This window comes from Chiloscyllium plagiosum, unplaced genomic scaffold, assembly GCF_037043375.1.
Source record: "Chiloscyllium plagiosum isolate Xiang-an unplaced genomic scaffold, Cpla_swu_hap1 HiC_scaffold_14, whole genome shotgun sequence".
NCBI classification, from domain to species: Eukaryota; Metazoa; Chordata; class Chondrichthyes; order Orectolobiformes; family Hemiscylliidae; genus Chiloscyllium; species Chiloscyllium plagiosum.
The window spans coordinates 39008130-39026255 of record NW_028270152.1 but is presented as its reverse complement, the minus strand read 5'-3'; the positions used below and the strand labels follow the sequence as shown (position 1 = coordinate 39026255).

General features: G+C 38.2%; 2 protein-coding genes across 7 annotated transcripts in view; one reads left to right on the top strand and one right to left on the bottom strand.

Annotated features, from left to right (window-relative positions):
• Nucleotides 1-18126, top strand: part of asb14a (ankyrin repeat and SOCS box containing 14a) — a 293833-nt gene that overhangs the window by 233822 nt on the left and 41885 nt on the right. For 5 of the 6 annotated variants that reach the window (XM_087994327.1, XM_087994323.1, XM_043708117.2 and 2 more), the window contains one exon: nt 6851-7348. In XM_087994327.1, the coding sequence (XP_087850453.1) occupies nt 6851-7020 (170 nt within the window). In that variant the 3' untranslated portion in view covers nt 7021-7348. Of the gene's footprint in view, nt 1-6850; nt 7349-18126 lie in introns of those variants that run through there. The other variant, XM_087994324.1, reaches the window with a different exon arrangement.
• appl1 (adaptor protein, phosphotyrosine interacting with PH domain and leucine zipper 1) overlaps nt 7511-18126 on the bottom strand; it is a 70451-nt gene continuing 59835 nt past the window's right edge. The window contains exons 21-22 of the mRNA XM_043708116.2: nt 16143-16232; nt 7511-15540 (exon numbers count right to left, since the gene is read on the bottom strand). Coding sequence (XP_043564051.2) covers nt 15391-15540; nt 16143-16232 — 240 coding nt within the window. The 3' untranslated portion in view covers nt 7511-15390. The remainder of the gene's footprint in view (nt 15541-16142; nt 16233-18126) is intronic.

Below are 18126 nucleotides of genomic sequence, written 5' to 3'. Positions count from 1 at the left end.
GTGGTTAGCACTGCTGCCTCACAGCACCAGGGTCCCAGGTTCAATTACAGCCTCGGGTGACTGTCTGTGTGGAATTTGCACATCCTCCCCGTGTCTGTGTGGGTTTTCTTCGGGTGCTCCGGTTTCCTCCCACAGTCCAAAGATGTGCAGGTCAGGTGAATTAGCCATGCTAAATTGCCTATAGTGTTAGGTGCATTAGTCAGAGGGAAATGGGTCTGGGTGTGTTACTCTTCAGAGGGTCGGTGTGGACTGGTTGGGCCAAAGGGCCTGTTTCCACACTGCAGGGAGTCTAATCTAATCTAAACAAAGACATTCCTTGATAAAATTCATAACTGTCTCTTCATAAAATTCATAACTCCACAAATTCAGTCAATCTGACAAATGCTAACCAGTGACAGATACTGATTCATTATGAGGAGAATGAACTTCTCCTTTCATATGAAACTCCTATCTCAACATACAGCCTGACAAAAGTCTGCTAGATTTTGCATTGCCATTCCATCTATGATGGCAGCTCAAATAGATTAGATTAGATTATATTCCCTACAGGGTGGGAACAGACCCTTCAGCCCAACAAGTCTACACTGACCCTCTGAAGAGAAACCCACCAAGACCCATTCCCCAACACTACATTTATCCCTGACTAATGCACCTAACACAATGGGCAATTTAGCATGTCCAATTCACCTGACCTGCACATCTTTGGACTGTGGGAGGAAAGCGGAGCACCCAGAGGAAACACACGCAGACACTGGGAGAATGTACAAATGCCACGCAGACACTGGGAGAATGTACAAATGCCACACAGACAGTCACCCAAGGCTGGAATTGAATCCAGGTCCCTGGCACTGTGAGGCAGCAGTGCTAACCACTGAGCCACCATTGCACCATTCTTAAAATTAGTTTGCTTGATCCTTTCAAAGTCAATATATGTTTGACCCTCCTTATATTTCTGAAACATTAGATTAGATTCCCCTACAGTGTAGAAACAGGCCCTTCGGCCCAACAAGCCCACACCAACCCTCTGAAGAGTAACCCACCCAGACCAATTCCCTTTCACGCATGCACCTAACACTATGGGCAATTTAGCATGGCCAATTCACCTGACCTGCACACCTTTGGATTGTGGGTGAAAATAGGAGCACTTGGAGGGAACCCACAGAGACACGGGGAGAACGAGCAAACTCCACACAGACAATCGCCTGAGGCTGGAATCAAACCCAGGTCCCTGGCACTATGAAGCAGCAGTGCTTACCACTGAGCCACCATTGATTTAGAAGTAAGATAAGTTGAAATGACTGCACCTATAGGCTCAAAAAGAAAACCCTCTCTTGTAGCTGTAATATAGTTGAAGTCGCACTTTTTAAAATTCACTTGCAGAACATTGGCATTGCTGGCTGGCCAGCATTTATTATCCTAATTGCCGTCGAGAAGGTGGTGATAAGCTGCCTTCTTGAACTGCTGCAGTCCATGTGCTATAGGGAGACCTACAATGCTGTCAAGTAGAGAATTCCAGGATTTTGACCCAGCAACAGTGAAGGAGTGGCAATATATTTCCAAGTTAGGATGGTGAGTGGCTTGGCGGTGTTCCCATGTATCTGCTGCCCTTGTCCTTCTAAATGTAAGTGGTCATGGGTTAAGAAAGTGCTGCTAAGGATTTTTGGTGAATTTCTGCAATGATTTTGTAGATAGTACACACTGCTGCTACTGAGTGTTGTTGGTAGAAGTAGTGGATGTCTACGGATGTAGTGTATACCAAAGCAGGCTGCTTTGTCCTGGATGGTGTCAAGCCTCTTGAGTGTTGTTGGAGCTGCATTTATCCAGGCAATTCCATTCCATTCGAGTTGTGCCTTGTAGATGGTGGACAGACTTCAGGGAGCCAGATGGCAAATTATTTGCTGCAGTATTCTTAGCCTCTGACCTACTCTTGTAGTTACTATTTACGTAAGGGAAAGATTTAAAAAGGACCGGAGAGGTAACTTTTTCACACAGAGGGTGGTGCATGCTATGAAACAAACTGCCAGAGGAAGTGGTGGAGACGGATACAATTGCAACATTTAAAAGGCATTTGGATTGGTAGATGAATAGGAAGGTTTTAGAGGGACATGAGCCAAATGCTGGCAAATGGGACTAGGTCAGATTGGGACATCTGGTCAGCATGGATGAGTTGGACTGAAGGGTCTGTTTCCATGCTGCCTGACTCTTACAGTGAGTCCAGTTGAATTTCTGGTCAATAGTGACCTCCAGGATTTCAGTGATGGTAACGCCATTGAATATCAAGAGGCAATAATTAGATTGTCTCCTTTTGAAACTGCCTGGCATTTGTGTACAAATGTTCTTTGCTATCTTCAGCCCGAGTCTGGGCTTAGTGCATTGAACAGGTGTTGATTTTACACTTAGTGTCATAGAGATGAACAGCACGGAAACAGACCCTTCGGTCCGATTTGTCCATGCCGACCACATATCCTAACCTAATCTAGTTCCATTTGCCAGCACTTGGCCCATATTCCTCTCAACCCTTCCTACTCAAATAACTATCCAGATGCTTTTTAAATGTTGCAATTGTACCAGCCTCCACCACTTCCTCTGGCAGCTCATTCCATATACACACCACCCTCTGTGTGTGAAAAAGTTGCCCCTTAGGTCCCTTTTATATCTTTCCCTTCTCACCCTAAACCTATGCTCTCTAGTTCTGGACTGCCCCAACCCAGAGAAAAGATCTTGACTATTTACCCTAACCATGCCCCTCATGATTTTATAAACCTCTATAAGGTCACCCCTCAGCCTCAGGTGCTCCAGGGAAAATAGCCCCATCCTAGTTCAGCCTCTTCCTATAGCTCACACCCTCCAACCCTGGCAACGTCCTTGAACACCTTTCTGAACCCTTTCAAGTTTTACACACCCTTCCTATATCTGGGAGACCAGAATTGCACGCAATAGTCCAACAGTGGCCTAACTAAAGTCTTTTCTCCTCATGCTCCAGGCAGCTTTCCCTTTCTAAAGGGGCAGCTGCCATAAAAGGAGCTGCAGGCTGCTGGATATTCACTTAGGAGCACACACATAGGAAAGGGCTCCCTGCTCTCCTGGAGAGAGGGAGGCTTGGAGAGATATCACAGCCTCACTATGGCTCTCATGATTTTATAAACCTCTATAAGGTCACCCCTCAGCCTCCGACGCTCCAGGGGAAACAGCCCCAGCCTCTCCAAACTCTCCCTATAGCTCTAAACCTCCAACCCTGGCAACATCCTTGTAAATCTTTTCTGAACCCTTTCAAGTTTCATAACATCCTTCAGATAGAAAGTAGACCAGAATTATACAAAATATTCCAAAAATGGCCTAACCAATGTCCTGTACAGCCACAACATCACTTCCCAACTCATATACTCAATGCTCTGATCAATAAAAGAAAGCATACCAAATGCCTTCTTCACTACCCTGTCTACTGTCACCCAACTTTCAAGGAACTATGAAACTGTACTCAAAGGTGTCTTTGTTCAGCAACACTCCCCAGGACCTTACCAGTAAGTGTAAAGTCCTGCTCTGATTTGCTTTTCCAAGATGCAGAACCTCACATTTATCAAAATTAAACTCCATCTGTCCTCAGCTCATTGACCCATCTGATCAAGATCCCATTGTACTCTGGAGGTAACCTTCTTTCTTATCCACTTCACCTCCAATTTTGGATGTCATCTGCAAACTTACTAACTGTACCTCTTATGCTCGCATCCAAATCATTTATGTAAATGACAAAAAGTAGTGGACCCAGCACCAATCCTTGTGGCACACCACTGGTCACAGGCCTCCAGCCTGAAAAGCAGCCCTCCACCACCACCCTCTGTCTTCTACCTTTGAGCCAGTTCTATATGTAAGTGGCTAGTTCTCCCTGTATTCCATGAGATCTAACCTTACTAACCAGTCTCCCATGAGGAACATTGTCAAACACCTTACTGAAGTTCATATAGATCATGTCTATTGCTCTGCCCTCATCAATCCTTTGTTCAAAAACTTCTCAAAAAACTCAATCAAGTTCATGAGACATGATTTCCAACGCACAAAGCCATGCTGACTATCCCTAATCAGTTCTTGCGTTGCAAATACATGTAAACCCTGGCCCTCAGGATTCCCTCCAACAACTTGCCCACCACCGATGTCAAGCTCACCGGTCTATGATTCCCTGGCTTTTCCTTACCACCTTTCTTAAATAGTGGCACCACGTGATTCTTTCAGCACCTCACCTGTGACTATCGATGATACAAATATCTCAGCAAGAGGCCCAGCAATCACTTCTCTAGTTTCCCATAGAGTTCTAGGGTACACCTGATCAGGTCCTGGGGATTTATCCACTTCCGTGCGTTTCAAGACATCCAGAACCACCTTCTTTGTAATATGGACATTTTTCAAGATGTCACTATCTATTTCCCTACATTCTATATCTTCCATGTCCTTCTCCACAGTAAATACTGATGCAAAATACATGTTTAGTACCTCCCTCATCTCCTGTGGCTCCACACAAAGGCTGCCTTGCTGATCTTTGAGGGGCCCTATTGTCTCCCTAGTTACCCTTTTGTCCTTAATGTATTTGTAAATCCCTTTGGATTCTCCTTAATTCTATTTGCCAAAGCTATCTCATGTCCTCTTTTTGCCCTCCTGATTTCCCTCTTAAGTCTAATCCTATTGCCTTTATACTCTAAGGATTCACTTGATCTATCCTGTCTATACCTTACATATGCTTCCTTCTTTTTCTTAACAGAAACCTTAACTTCTAGTCATCCAGCATTTCCCTATACCTACCGGCCTTTCCTTTCATCCTAACAGGAATATACTGTCTCTGGACTCTCGTTATCTCATTTTTGAAAACTTCCCATTTTCTAGCTGTCCCTTTAGCAGCGAATATCTGGTCCCAATCAGCTTATGAAAGCTCTTACCTTATACCGTCAAAATTAGCCTTCCTCTAATTTAGAACTTCAACTTTAAGATCAGATCTATCCTTTTCTATCACTATTTTAAAACTAATAAAATTATGGTCACTGGCCCCAAAGTGATCCCCCACTGACACCTCAGTCACCTGCCCTGCCTTATTTCCAAAGAGTAAGTCAAGTTTTGCACCTTCTCTAGTAGGTACATCCACATACTGAATCAGAAAATTTTCTTGTACACCCTTAAATTCTTCTCCATCTAAACCCTTAATATTATCCAAACATAAGTCTATGTTTAGAAAGTTAAAATCCCTTACCATAACCACCCTATTTTTCTTATAGATAACTGAAATCTCCTTACAAATGTTTCTCAATTTCCAACTATTAGTGGGGGGCTACAATACAATCCCAATAAGATGATCATCCCTTTCTTATTTCTCAGTTCCACCCAAATAACTTCCCTGGATGTATTCCCGGAATATCCTCCCTCAGCACAGCTGTAATACTATTCCTTATTAAAGACGCCATTCCTGCTTCTCTCTTGCCTCCCTTCCTATCCTTCCTGTAGCATTTGCATCCTGGAATATTTAGCTGCCAGTCCTGTCCATCCCTGAGCCATGTTTCTGTAATTGCTATGATATCCCAGTCCCATGTTCCTAACCATGCTCTGAGTTCATCTGCCTTCCGTTAGGCCTTTTGCATTGAAGTAAATGCAGTTTATCCGTCCTACCTTGTTCTCTGCTTTATTTCTGCCTGCCTGCCTGTTTGACTCGCTCCTTTTCCCAACTGTATCGGTCTCAGATTAATTTCTTTCCTCACTATGTTCCTGGGTCCTCCCCCCTCCCCCACGAGTTTAAGTCCTTCTCAGCAGCTCTAGCAAATCTCCCTGCCAGTCCTTCTTGTACAGGTCACTTCAGAAGAGATTCCAATAATCCAAAAATATGAACTCTTCTCCCCTGCAACAGCTCCTCAGCCACATATTCATCTGCTCTATCCTCCTATTCATACCCTCACTAGCTCGTAGCACCAGGAAACATCAAGATTTTACTACCCTCAAGGACTTCCTTTTTAAATTCCTGCCTAACTTTCTATATTCTTCCATCAGAATCTCATCCTTTTCCCTTCTTACGTTGTTAGTTCCAATGTGTACAATGACCTGCTACTGGTTCATCTCCCCTTTGAGAACATTCTGCACTCTCTTGGAGACACCATTGATCCTGGCACCAGGGAGGCAACACACCATTCTGATTTTTCACTGCTGGTCACAGAAACATCTGTCTGTGCCTCTGACTACAGCATCCCCTACCACAATCGATCACTTGGAACCCAACGTACCCCTCATTATGTTAGAGCCAGTCTCAATACCGGAAACTTGGCTGTTCATGCTACATTCCTGAGAATCCATCACCCCCCCCCCACCATTTTCCAAAATAGCATACTTGTTTGAAATGGGGATAGTCACGGAAGGCTCCTGCACTTGTCCACCAAGAGGATCATCCAGACTTCACATTGCTGTGTCTAATTTTTAGCTAACATGTATAATTCTACTCCAAGCCCCTTGATATATTGGACACTGTCTGTTTGTTTCTGATGCAACTTTTAACAACATCAAAAGCTTTTTGTTATTAAACATTTTGTTACTGCTACTTCCACAGCAATTAAAAAGATGGGTCTCTTAACTAGTATGTTCATGATAAAGATATATTTAATTGTGCAGAACAATTTACCAGGGTGAGACTTAGCAATTAGCTCAATTTGTATCTTTCTGGTTTGGATCTTAAATTTCATTAATGCTAAATTCTGGTATATTTTGAAAAACTGCCTTTTGGTATCTATAAATTGTATGAAAATAAAGTAAACTATGGATTAAAAATTGATCAATTCAGAGTTTCTAAGTAGGTTCATATTTATGATTAGTCCCTCCTTAATTCCAGAAAATCCACGTTCTTTGATGCATCTGTGTAGGCTGAAGATCCGAAAATGCATGGGCCGGATGAGACTGAGGTGTCCGGTATTTATGACATTTCTGTCTTTACCCAGTCGCCTTAAAGATTACATTCTCTTTAAAGAATATGATCTTTATAATGAAAAAGGAACCTGTTAGATTACTGATAATTCAATTTTATATTTTTAAGGTAACTTCAAAAATATATTGATAACTTCACAGATATGTTTTGTGAGAAATTTTAAAATGTAGCAAGGTTATTATTTTGCTTCAATCAATTAAGTTAAAGACAACTAAATATTTAATTGACATTATGATTTATTATTTAAGTTTGAATATAATTTAAATTAAAATAAGTGACATGGGTCTGTTGCTTCAGTATACTGATTGTCACTGGCACGCGAGAAGATGTCTAAAATGAAGACAGCAAAGGGAAAGAATGAGAATAAATTGAAGCTCATTATCAAACTGTTTGAGGCAACAGACATTGAAAGTTCATAAAGGACTGGCTTATTTATTTCATAAAAGTATTGGTTCTATTTTTGGATACTCCATTGTGAAATTCTGAAATATGTATTTAGGCACAATGGTTTTTAACAATTATTTAATAATAGATAAAAACAAATGAAATAAGCTGTAGTTTCCAGTATTTAACTTTTTAGGATTTATTAATCATTGAACATTGGCTTGTACATATATTTTCAAACTTTAGGTAGAAGCCAGTACAATGCCATTAATCAAAATATATTGGTACAGGAATATTAAAACAGATTGAATAAATTTAAACAAATAGATTACACACATCTTTAGTAATAAAAAATCGTAAATAATGCACCAAATGTTTTTAGACACAGTACCTTTGTGATATCAATGGTCAACTTCTTTAACCTAAGAGTAAGTTGTAGTAAGCTGCATCATCAATTTATTACACCATAAAAATGCCACAGAGCAGAAAACAGATGAAATGTGTATTTCATTTAATCAAGAAGTGAACAATTTATCATGTCCCCTTTTACTGATCATGAACCTTGTTGTAGGTTACTTAATTTATTCACAATATTCAAACTGTAGTAAGCCAACTATTACTCAATGTTAACCTAACCTGTATGGATATTTTAAAAACTGTAGTTTGCAAACTAATTTCAAACCTTTGACGATAATTTAAGCTTAATAAACATTCAGTTTGCATTTAATGTTTTTGTGCTGTACCTCCAATGTAATACAAATATTTAAGCATTGGATATATTGATGTACTTCAAAAGCACCTGACAAGTGAGGTGGGGGTGGGGGGAGAGATTAAATATTGGAAATTTCAGTGCACAAAGAAAATCAAACACAGGTTGAAAGAGATTTTTAAAGATGTAATCAATTAGCTATTAATTATTTTCTTTTTGCAAACCCTGTACAATTGGCTCATTCTCTTAAGAGTTGGGCTAAAGAATAAAAACAGCTTCACTTATCATTAACACTACAAACTTTGCAGATTTATTTGGGCTTTGCACCAACACGAGCTGGATGGCGTTTAGATTTGGAGTATAAATAGGGTGCCAATGCCCTAATGGAGTATGAAGTAGATGTAGATAATTGCTGTCTTGGCATGTCACTTGATTCAAACTTTCTTTATTCTGATAGTTTTTTTTCTGCTACTGGCCATTCTAGAGTTATAGTATGAAAACAGCCTTAGATGTTAACTAAATGCATTGATTTTTTAACAGGTCAGCTCAAAGCTATTTTGTATTAGTCAACAGCAAAAATGTTTTTCAAAATGCCTTGCAGTTCTATTTAACTTAATATCAGTGTTAGTTTTGGGGTAAGATGAATTTTAAAGTTCAATATGAAATTCCCTGGATTAGTTCCTGTCTTGAGTTTTTAATCTGACCAAACCTGTTCTACTATGACATGAACTTCACAGATCACAGGGATAATGGAAAATAACGTTGTAAATGACAAAACCTGAACATTTAAAACATTTTCACAACAAATGCTACCTGCCCCCTGTCTTCTCTCCCCAAAAATCTTCATTTCATTTGGCAGGGGTTGGGTGGGAAACTGGAGAATCACCCTTAACAAGGCTCAAGGTGGGGCTGCAGCTTTGGAAAGTGGCCTTTAACTTTTGGAAACATGAGAAAATATTGAAAATTTCACATCATGACATCATTCTCATCTTCTATGGAGAGGTTGCAGGTAAGGAATATGTGAAGTATGAAAAAAATATAGATGAAGGCAGAGTTTATAAAGGTTAATAAATGTGACAAATGTGGTGTACATATGATCGTACGGTCTATTTTTACATTTATATGACAGTTCTATTGACAGTTCTTTAAACATGGTTATATAAACCTGTCTTTGAACCTTTATTTTCACCAGTGCAGATTGAGAAATTTGCCAAGTTAAATCCAAATAAAAAACTGCATTTTTATCATGCCATTGACATTGAAAAATGTCCCTCGGCACTTCACTGAAATATTTTAGTTCAAATTTGATACTGAGCCATTGAAGATGGTATAATAAGGGCAAAGACCAAAACCGTGGTCAAAAAGATGTTCAACAGACAGTAAACAGAACAGAGATAGACTATTCAGCCCCTTAAACTGGCTCCACCATTAAATAAGATCATGGCTGATCAGATTGAAACCTCAACTCCACATTCCCACTCCTACTCTGCTTACCAATAAGCTACCCACCTGGTCTTAAAGATAATTCAGTCTCTGCTTTGTCTGCCTTTTCAGCAAGAAAGGTGCAAAGACACAGTCTCATAGTAATAGAAGCAGGAGTAGGCCATTGGCCCATCTAGCCTGCTTCACCATTCATTAAATCATGGCTGATCTATCCATCATCTCAGCTCCTCCTAATCCCCATAACCCTTAATTCTCCTACCATGCAAAAACCCATCCAACTGTGTCTTGAATATATTTAATGAAGCTGTCTCTACTGCTTCCTTGAGCAAAGAATTCCATAGATTCACTACTCTTTGGGAAAAGCAGTTCCTGCTCATCTCTGGCCTAAATCTACTCGCCCTAATCTTGAGGCCACATCCCCTAGTCCTAGTCTCACCCACCAGTGGAAATAACCTGCCTGTCTCTATCTTTTCCATCTTTTTCATAATTTTATATGTTCCTATAAAATCCCTTCCTAATCTTATAAAATAAAATTCACCTCACTTGTTATCGGCAGCTCCTTATTTATAAAGAGCTATAGGAGTGCATTGAGAGTTAGAGGGGTGAGGAGATTTAGGGATGAAATTTCAGAGCTTCTGGCAGCAAGCAGAATCCACATTCTGGGGACTACCATCAACCAGAAACTGAACTGGACTAGTCATAGAAATATTGTGGCTAAAAGAATAGTTCAGGGGCTTGGAATACTATAGTGAGTAAATTATCTCCTGACTCCTCAAAGTCTGTCCACCGTCTACAAGGCTTAAGAATACTCCCCACTTGTCTGGATGAGTGCAACTCCAACATCTATACTGCCAATGATTCATTACTTGTAAGATGAAAGACAGTTGAATTCACATTTTCTACCTAAATATAAATTAGATTACATTACAGTGTGGAAACAGGCCTTCGGCCCAACAAGTCCACACCAACCCGCCGAAGCGCAACCCACCCATACCCCTACATTTACCCCTTACCTAACACTACGGGCAATTTAGCATGGCCAATTCACCTACCCTGCACATCTTTGGACTGTGGGAGGAAACCGGAGCACCCGGAGGAAACCCACGCAGACACGGGGAGAATGTGCAAACTCCACACAGTCAGTCGCCTGAGGTGGGAATTGAACCCGGGTCTCTGGCGCTGTGAGGCAACAGTGCTAACCACTGTGCCACCGTGCCGCCCACTGCGGGTAATAAGTTTCACATAAAAAGGATGCAGAAAGCCATTTTGGGATCATTTAACTTAATATAATGAATGAATGCCACTTTCTTTCATTAAATTACAAGTTGTCGACAAAAAGAAAATAATGTTTACCCATACATTATTTCAGTCATTTGTTAAAAGTTTAAAACATGAAATCTTGTCAATGATCTTCCAGCTATTTTTTTTTAAATTGAAACTTCTAATTATCAGTCTCTATGAGAAACCTAACACAAGTAACATTCCTGTCATACAGTGCCTTGTATTGACTAAGCTCAACAAGTCTCCCTTCAACTACATTACCATTGATGTACCACCACCTTAACATCCTGTAGACTGCCATTGATCGTAAATTGCATACGATCGTAAATTGCATAGGCACAACAGGATGAATGGTGGCCTTCTGTATAGTAAGATTCTATGATTGCCAGCGGTGCTTCTCAATAAAATTTTAAAGAGGCTCCATCAGCCTGTACAGTTAGCTGGGTGAACACAATGTGTTCCACAACATTATCCAAAAAGAAATGAGATGCCGTGTGAATCTGTATTTCTCTCTCCAAAAGATTACTTCTATGCATAAAATGTCTAGTTTTTGCTGATACAGAATTGTTGCATGAATCTGTAGAAAACATCTGTTACTACAGAAAAGACTCAAGAAAATTAATATTTGTGGTAATAAGAAAGATAGCCATATAAACAGAGTAATTGCTGGAGGAGAAAAAGCAAAGACAAAGATTGGTAGTTTCTTTCAATTTTGGAAGAATATAAATTTACCTCAGAGGTATTGTTCAACATCTTTTTATTTGCTATTTCAATAAATAATTTCAACATAGGCACAAATGTAGCAATATCAAACATTTGTTGACACTGCAAGGATGCATGCGAGAGACTGTAGGATGACTCACGTTAGTGAAGAAAGCAAATGGATGGCAGGGATAACTGGATGCTGAGAAATTGGAAAGGGTACATTCTGGGAATAGCGGTTAGTGGAAGCATATTCTAACAGAAAAACTGGTAGCAGAGTAGAAAAAGACATTTAGTACTATAGCTATGTAGATATTTTAAACACTGGATGCACTAGTAGTAAAGGTCATAAAGGGTAACTAGAGTTCTGGGTTTTGTGTGTGACTCTGAATAGATTAAACACAGGACTTTGGACTGCAAATAAAAAAAATGGAAATAAAACAACAAATAGGCTTCAAAATTTCACAGGTTCTTATGTGTCTTCAGGGCTCAAATAGGATTATTAGTACTTTACTATTGTTAAGTGTGAACAAACTAGACACGCAAATCCTGCCATCACCAGGTATCCAAACATACTTTCCAGCAAGGCTCGCTAATCAGAAATCAAAGCAGAAATACTAACTTCCTCTTTTCTAGCTTAAATATGACACCACTTGCAAATAATTATGCTGTTGGCCCGGTGAGATCAGCTAAGTCAGCATAAATCAATAAACAGCTGAACCTTTTAGTCTGTTGGACTCAGCTACTTATTGGATAAAATTAATATATTATTGGAGGAAAAAGAATGGTTTACAAAGTCATTTTCCAAATCCCCAAGAATAAATGGCAGCTACTGTGAAGAAGAAATCACACAAAATTCCACTCAGGTATGCTATTAAATGTTATGTGAAGAATTAGTAGTCCAAAATATGGACCTTTAGAAAACACTACTGTGTAAATAAACACACATTGTTGGAAGTTTCGAACTTGTGATACTTCTTCCTGGACTATTCACTAATACACTTATACTCTGTTATAATGCATTTTTCTTCATTGCAAATCCAATGAGATCAAAGAATTTAGATTGCTATTTGTAAAACGCAAATTTTCCTTACCTGGTTTGGCTATAACATGATTCTGGCCCCATTAGTTTATAAAATGCGGCTATTGCGCGATTTTCTTATAACTCAAGATCGCACAAGAATGGAACTATTGAGTTGTATCAGAACCGACCTAATACACTATTGAATTGCATTAGCTTTACTGTCACATGCACTAGAACTAAAAGTTTAGAATAATCCATGGGCTTCGTTATAATGCATTTAATTTCTTTCACACTGTTTAGCCTAATATTTAAGTTCAGAATTTGTAGCCTGTAAGGACACAGCCTCCTAATTAGGTGACTTTAATTTGCCAAACCAAAGCAGATGCATTTACGAACAAATTTGGAAATAGGTTATTTTTACAATTTGTAGGTTTTACAGATTATTTTACTGGGTAATGTTGCAGTTTCTAGGTAATTTTAGTTTCCAAGTGTTAAAATGCTCAAAGTGCATGTAGTCTGTGCTTATAGTGCAGGTTGTCCCCTTCAAGATGAATAGCCAGCCTATACCTATATAGTGTAAATTAAGTAATTCTGCTTCTTTGGCGCAAATTGATAAAATAAGTATAATCTACAACAACCCTTAAACTAACTCTCCACATTTAAAGAAATGAAGAATAAAAATTGGAAAATCACAATTAGTATGTCATTCAATGAGAAGACAGTTATTTTACATTTATATATAATTCAATTGGAAATAAGGAAATGAAACATTCAGACCTTAATACAGTAAGGGACATGCATTTGGTACATGCAAATGTTGCAAACAACTTCAAATATAACCACATTACTTTATGAATAGATATATTACATAATGCAAGAATCAACTAAAAGTTCATATTAATGTATAATAATGTGCTTTAAAAGTCTGTACAAAGCGTTTACCTGAAGCAGTGATGGGCACTTCATAGAATTATACAACAACATTTTGGGAATAGAGAGGACATTTTACTCTACAATTTAACCAACGTACTTAAAAATTCTCATACTGAATTATTTCAATTGTGAAATATATCCATAAAGGTAATAAGGATAATGTGCAATAGCCACAGAAACATAGTAATTGTCAATGTTCCGAAAAGAAGCTACCCCACAATTTTTTCTAAAAGTATATATAAAACATATGGTATTGCCTAATTACCCAGAAGTTGCCTTCACTAAACACAAGTAGTTGTCAAACTGTGAATCTGGATTAAATAGTTCAATCAACTTAGTACCTTAGAGGCGTGTTAATTCAGTTTGAGCAAAAGTCATTTAAAGGCCTCAGAACAAACTGCTTTCAACTTTGACTTCACAAAGCTGAAATAATGTTTTTTTCAATTAATAGTTGTACTAGTTATAACTTTATGTAAATCCATTTCAATAAATTCAGCAGCAATCTACAGTTTACACTGTTACCATAAGCCAGTTCAATATCAAGTGGTGCAACAGAGCATGAAGCTAATAACTATGCTCTGAATACAGTATTTCACTGTACTGTAAATGAGATAGATAGGTTTCATTAACATTTACTAACATAAAAGGCAACTGAATACATTTTAAAATATGATTCACGGAAGTAGAGCACAATGTAATACTCAACTCTTAAAGCACGTGCTGGTAAAGGGAAACAAATTGTCCATTCAATTTGTTTATCAAAAGCAGTAACTGTAAGTTGCTAAGTTATGATATTATGAAAGATAAATGAGTGTTTTACCAATTAATAAAGATATGTTAGCTCTTGCTACACACATTTATACACAGTATAAGGATAAAATGTATAAAATATATAATCCATAGACCTTACTTTCAAGTAAAAATGCAAAGATATGCAGAAGAGTTAACAAGCAGTTCAGAACCAGATGTAACAGAGATTATTTCAATTTTGTCACCTTATTATACATTATCATGGGTTATGATAGACAAATGCAGATTGGAAGGCTTTGAAAATTTCATCACACTTAGGTCGAGCTGCTCAGAAGAATTTTTTACAAATTAATTTTTAGGTTAATTCTTTTAGTGATCGCCAAGGATTTTTATCACTATGTCACTGTGATCGTGGCCTGAATTTTGTGGCAGAAATGATGGCAAAGCAGTCAGTATTTGCCATCATTACTCTTCTGAAATTGACAGCAAATTCTAGAATTCAAACATGCTCAATTAAGCAGGAAAATCCAGAAGTTACTGTCCAATTCTACCCTCCTCTGTTGGGTGCATTGTCAAAGTCCTGGTAGGCTGCATTCAATTGGAAATTATTGCACTGAGAAGAACTTCCCTTTTACTCTGAAATACCACTGTTTTAAAAAAAAAGTTATACCCTGATGAGGTGTAACTAAATTCTTAAATGCATACAAAGTCATAACTATGGCTGAAGAATTCTCTTCAAGGAAATTAATTCTATATTTATGGAATGCCAATCTTTCCATTCTGATTTAAAAATCCAAGTTTGTAATACATGCTTAAAAACATGTTTGTGATATTTTAGCTTCTAATGCCCATGTCCCAATCATTGATTTCACTCTCTGTAAGATGTATTTAAAGCAAAGAATAATTAGTACATTTTACTTCCAGATTTCCTTTGTGAGAATAATTGAATGCGATGTGATGAGCTTACCCTACTTGACGACATCATTGTTGTTGGTGCATGAAGATCCTCATGCCTTGGCACCAGATTCAAACTAATGTCAAGAAAGGAGGAAATCCATATCACAAATCTTTGTGGGCAACAATTCTTTGAGGTCAGAGGCAAGTGCTGCCATATTGCCACTGACTGCAGAATCTGGGTCTTTATTTAGTGCTCTTCACTTATTGTTGTCTGAATACAAATGCAACCTAATCAACATTTTCTTCATCTTCACTGTCAACATTTCAGGTTTCCAATTCCTTTTTCTTTCCATCATCTCCTGTGTCACTGCTTTCAGCCTGTGTACTATTATCCAATGGAACAAACTGGCTCTCACCACTCATCTGGTTTGGCCGAATAGAAGCAGCTATTAGGCGACTTTGTTCCTCCAAATCCTGAAAGGAATGTTATTTTAACATTATCATTTTTTACATGTTAATGCAGGGTTCTGTGATGCTATTTTGGTGCAAAGATGGAAACTTACAATTAACAATTAACAAGATCAGATTTACTCATGAAAACTTCTAAATGCTACCTAATCTTGTAGCTAACATTATGATGTCATACCTATGAGTAATATAAAACGATAAGCTGCCATATTTTTATTTTGAATTTTTGCACTCTGAAAGTGAAATATATAAAAATTAAATTGACAAACCATTTTGTTCTGAAACAAAAATAAAAATTGCTGGAAAAGCTCAATAGCTCTGGCAGCATCTGTGAGGAAGGGTCTTAGAGGAAGGGTCACTCGACCTGAAACGTTAATTTGGATTTCTCTCCACAGATGCTGCCAGACCTACTGAATGTTTCCAGCAATTTCTATTTTTGTTTCTGATTTTACAGTATCTGCAGTTCTTTCGGGTTTCATTTTCTTCTGAAGCAAGTTTGTTTAAACTTTTGAGAAAGTGCCCAAAGATATATTAACAACTAAACTGAAAATAAGCCAAAAGGACTAAGAAGAAAAATTCTACTGCCAGTAGAGTTTGTTTCCTTTTACCTTTTCAATTTGTTTTTGTTTATTAAGTTCCATGAGTTGCTTTTCCTTTTCTCGGTCAAATTCTCTCTGTTTATCTGTGGTTTGACGATCCTAATGCAACAGATAACGAAGAATTTATTATACTTTAGACAAGTTAGTAAATGTCCAAGTGAACTAAAGATGGCAGTTCAAACCTCTTTAGTCTAGACATTTGATGATGCTATGCTTTTTCTCAAGCACTTGCATCATCTCAAATGGTGGGGCAGGTGGCATGCGTTGGGCAGCTAGAAGCATGCACTTACTACAATCTAGAAGTATGATTCCTATAGCCAAACAAAAGATGACAGTGTCTGAACAAGGTGTTAGGACCTATCCCTATGCAAGTATCTCCTGCATACCCAATTTTGTTTTGCCAATTTAACCTTTAATTTCTCCCTTCACCCATTCCCACTACTCAATCCATCTGAATTTTATTAAGGAAGATATTTATTGTTTAGATTGTTGTTGTCTTCTTACTCATACCTGGAGGCATGAATTTACCTTCCTGCATATATGTTACACCTTAGGAATGTTTTAACTTTAAAATGTGCAGTTAAGTACTGCCTTGGTCATTGTACTCCATTATCCGAGCCTCCACATGGGATTTTCCAGACCTCCCAATCCATGATGACTCAACAACAAAAACTAAATGAATTAAGTTAAAAAAATATCACACAACACCAGGTTTATTTGGAAGCACTAGCTTCAGTGCTGCTCCTTCATCAGGTGGTTGTGGGGTATAAGATCGTAAGACACAGAATTTACAGCAAAAGTTTACCCTATGATGTAACTGAAATTATACATTGAAAAACATCTGGATTGTTTGTTAAGTCTCTCATCTTTTAGAATGACCATGTTAATTTCAGTTCCTTCATATCTAAATCGCAGAACTTTTTTAAAGTTACATTCTCGAGTGAACTTTAACAATTGGTGTCACGTTGGCCCAGATAATGCATTGAAGGTGTGAGCTGCTCTGTGTGAGACTGTCTGTGCCACAATATTCAGACTGATTCTAATTAAGAATACAGATTTACAGAACCTTACTTGGATTCACGCAGCTTTTGAGCAAAATAAAATCTCATTCTGCACGTTTGTGGGATGAATTTGTACTTGCAGAAATAGACTTTATTTTGCTCAAAAACTGCATGAATCCATGTAAGATTCTGTAAATCCATTTTTTAGATTAGAATCAGTCTGAATATTGTGGCACAGACAGTCTCACACAGGGCACCTCACACCTTCAAAGCATTATCTGGCCTGACATGACACCAGTTGTTAAAGTTCACTCGAGAATATAACTTTAAAAACATTCTACGATTTACATACGAAAGAACTGAAACCAACATGGTCATTCTAAAAGATGAGAGACTTAACAAACAATCCAGGTCTTTTTCAGTATATAATTTCAGATACATCACACTGTAAACTTTTGCTGTAAATTCTGTGTCTTACGATCTTATATTCCACAACTATCTGATGAAGGAGCAACACTCCGAAAGCTAGTGCTTCCAAATAAACCTGTTGGACTATCACCTGGTGTTGTGTGATTTTTAACTTTGTACATCCCAGTCCAACACCAGCATCTCCAAATCATAAATGAATTCATACTGTGGTTTCTGGCAGTCACATTCAGACTATTAGGCAGATGCAAATCCTGCCCTGTTGCATTTCCTTGGCCCAGTCACTGGACTCAGTTTTAGAACCACAGATTTCACTGTTCATGTACTAGCTTCAAGCAATATCTTGAAATGTTTGCTACAAAGCTGTAAGGGAAGGGTAACACCTCTCATAGATGGGCTAGTCACACAGTTTGGAATGGTTCATTTGCCTTGATTCCAACTAACCAGCTCTCACCTGCTGCACTAAGCAAGTGTATATGTTGTTAGATACAACCCTGGAAACTGCTTCAGGGCATGTATCAAACTAGATAAACATTGGATTACCTGTCCTCAGTTTCTTGTATGCA